We start from the raw sequence: 2,971 nt of genomic DNA, 5'->3' as shown, positions 1-2,971 counted from the left end.
TACGATGGATGACAATTATGAATTAAGAGAAGGAACGGATAGACACAACAGTGTTTGTGAACCTAACCGTAAGAAAAATAGCATGCGACTTTTGTCCACACGAGTTTACGGCTTATTCCAAGTTTGCAGCCCACCTGGCAAACAAACATAATTCGTTGGCACAAACACAATGTAAATTTTGTGGAAAAGATGATAGCAACCATCATTCTAACGCTGCCGTGTTCCAAAATGTCCTTATCTGCGAACTTTCATATTCGCAGGAGATTCCTACAACCTCGCCTGGGAGATCTGCGAAATGTAACTGAGCGAATATAATCTCAAGAAGTCAGGGCGCCGTCCTAGCGCCTCCGTCGGGTAGTATGGTCCGAGGAAGAAATACAAACCCCCCGAGGTGTGGAAATAGTATACTCGGGCCGCAAGAACGTCAATGTTCTCTGTGCATGACATCTGCCTGGAAAGACTCCTAAGCAAGTCTCGGATAAGCGTCGCGACCTCAATGAGGTATAACCGCCCGTCCAGGTTGATTCAAATAACTCTATGAGTCATGGAGATCCTGTTGGAGGAATGAAATTGGGACGGGATACTTCTCCCTGAACAAAGTTCTAAATTCTGTTTTTACCTCAATCAACTGAGAGATCAGAAGGGACTCGATCAAGCAACATGGCAGGAGGTTGAAATTGTGACTGAACAACGGGTTCACAAGCATCTTGGAATAATTAAAGAACTTCGACGCAGGCGATTAAAAAACCCAAGTCTGCCCGAAAACCATACAGGAGAAGTCTCCACCGAGTGGAACGTTCTAAAATGTTCCAGAAAGTGTTCGATTTAGAACGCGAACGCCTAGCTGAGGAGATATTAGATGGCCGGAATGCTGTCTGATGTAACCTTAGTGAAAGACCAATACGATCAGGTCTATGGTGTTGCTAATGATAACGTCAATTCTGACGGAGGCTCACTACCACCTAGGGCAGACAACACTAATACTCTGCAACCCATAACACCAGAGAAAGTGCGGGCGACACTTCAGGGTATGAAGAAAGGAGCTGCAGGTTCCGATAACGTCACTCTTCTGTTCCTACTCAAACGTCTCAAGTATATTATAGATGTTTCCTTGACAAATGTGTTCAATCTCTGGCAATTTACAGGTTGCATTCCAGAATATATGAAAGTCAATAAGTCGGCCCTGATTCCGAAAAGAAAGAGTAATGTGCATTATGCCAAAAACTGGAGGCCGATCACAATTTCGTCCATTGTGTTTTGGCTATATTTCTGGATAACGGCACACTGCCTCGAGCAGGCAGTGCAGATAAATATCAGACAGCGTAGACTTATTCTTCATGCTGGATGTAGAGATAACATCTTTCTGTTCCAGTCTATTAGGAAGAGGGCCAAACGACACGAGACTCTGGCTATGGCTTTCTTAGACCTATGCAAAGCTTTTGATATGGTTGACCACAAACACCTCTTACCCAGCCTTGCCAAATTTAAGGTTCATCCACATTTCATCCAGATCGTGGAGAACATGTATAATGGAATTATAACAACCTTTCGAGTAGGTATTCAAAATACCAACCCAGTCAATCTACTCGAAGGTGTCAAACAAGGGAACCCAATGTCTCCTATACTGTTTAATATTGCCTTGGACCCTCTTCTACGAAAGCTAGAAGAGGAAGGCCGAGGAATATTGCTGGGTACGAACTGGAATCAGTCTCAACCCTAGCATATGCCGATGATATGGCAGTACTGGTAAGTGACCATGCCAGCCTCCAGGCAATGTTAAATATAGTGGATGAATACTGTTCGATTAACGGCCTCAGTCTGAACATCTCTAAGAGTGTCAGAATGCTGATTACGGGGTCTAATAAGACCTTCACTGTTAATTACTTCCTTCTATGGTCAGTCAAGGATGAAACACTTGCAACGATCGGACCCGAACAGTCGTACCAATATCTTAGAGCAAATGTTTGCCCATGGACAGGGGTTTACAGTGAACCTGTAAAACCGACCATTGAAAATTGGATAAACAATATTTCCAACACTCCCCTCAAACCACACCAGAGGTCGAAATGTTATGTAAATTTGCCGTGCCCAGGCTTTTATACCAGCTTGAACTGGGCAAAGTAAATTTAAAATTGTTAAGAGAACTGGGCAACCTAATAAGAAAGGCCATGAAAACCCGGAGTCACCTACCAGCCTGCACGGCTGACGGTTTGTTTTATTCACGTCACTGGGAAGGGGGTCTAGCAATTATGAAGCTGGAGTCCCTTACTCTAACCTTTAAGATTAAAACGTATTTGAGACTCATTTACTCATCGGATAAAGTAACATCTTACTTGGCAGAAGAAGATAGTTTGTGAGAAGCCATCGAGGGTATCGCCACGAAAGCCAGACTTCCGATCCCTTAGCCTGAACAGAGATCTGGAACATATCATTCTAACTGGAGAGATATGGAAAAGAAAAACTGGAGGGCTAGCCCTGCAAGGGCATGGTGTAGAGCTTTTCAAAGACTTAAAATCTGCCAACTACTGGTTACCTAAACATGTTGGTATGAAAGCTTACCAATGGGTGAAGTGTCTGGCTCTAAGGGCAAATGTATATTCTACAAAGGAGGCCCTCAGCAGATGCAACCTCACTAAGAACAACGAATCTGCCAAATGTAGAGGCTGTATAGCCACGTGAGAGACCATATGTCATCTTAGTGCTTAATGTCCTAAATTGAAGCTGATAAGAATGCGTCGTCACAATAAGATCTGTGACCACTTAGTAAAAGAAACCTCCTATAAAGAGTGGAAGGTTCTGCAAGAATCCACTTTTGAGACAAAATGGAGAACGTCTCATCTTCCACCGTGATAATAAAGCGGTGGTGGTTGGCGTGACGGTCCGCTATGAACTTATGCATGACTCGTTAAAAAAAGCATACGAGTCAAAGGTCTCCAAGTATGAAAATTTAGCACCTCAAGTAAAAGATCTA

At 43.4% G+C, this 2,971-nt stretch overlaps 1 protein-coding gene across 1 annotated transcript; it reads left to right on the top strand.

Moving 5' to 3' along the window:
- Nucleotides 1-1,734: 1,734 nt before the first annotated feature.
- LOC143251555 (uncharacterized) lies at nt 1,735-2,679 on the top strand. The gene is made up of 2 exons (XM_076502826.1): nt 1,735-2,073; nt 2,341-2,679. Exons 1-2 carry the CDS (start codon nt 1,735-1,737, stop codon nt 2,677-2,679), a joined length of 678 nt encoding a protein of 225 aa, XP_076358941.1.
- Nucleotides 2,680-2,971: the final 292 nt, after the last annotated feature.

The sequence above is a fragment of the Tachypleus tridentatus genome, chromosome 6 (assembly GCF_004210375.1).
Source record: "Tachypleus tridentatus isolate NWPU-2018 chromosome 6, ASM421037v1, whole genome shotgun sequence".
In the NCBI taxonomy this organism is placed as follows: Eukaryota; Metazoa; Arthropoda; class Merostomata; order Xiphosura; family Limulidae; genus Tachypleus; species Tachypleus tridentatus.
This window is presented reverse-complemented; position numbering and strand designations above follow the sequence as displayed.

Coding starts and splice junctions, on each gene's coding strand:
- LOC143251555 (XM_076502826.1), top strand. CDS start 1,735: ATGGCAGTACTGGTAAGTGACCATGCCAGCCTCCAGGCAATGTTAAAT. Junction 2,074..2,340: donor ACCAGAGGTCGAAATGTTAT/GTAAATTTGCCG, acceptor CTTACTTGGCAG/AAGAAGATAGTTTGTGAGAA.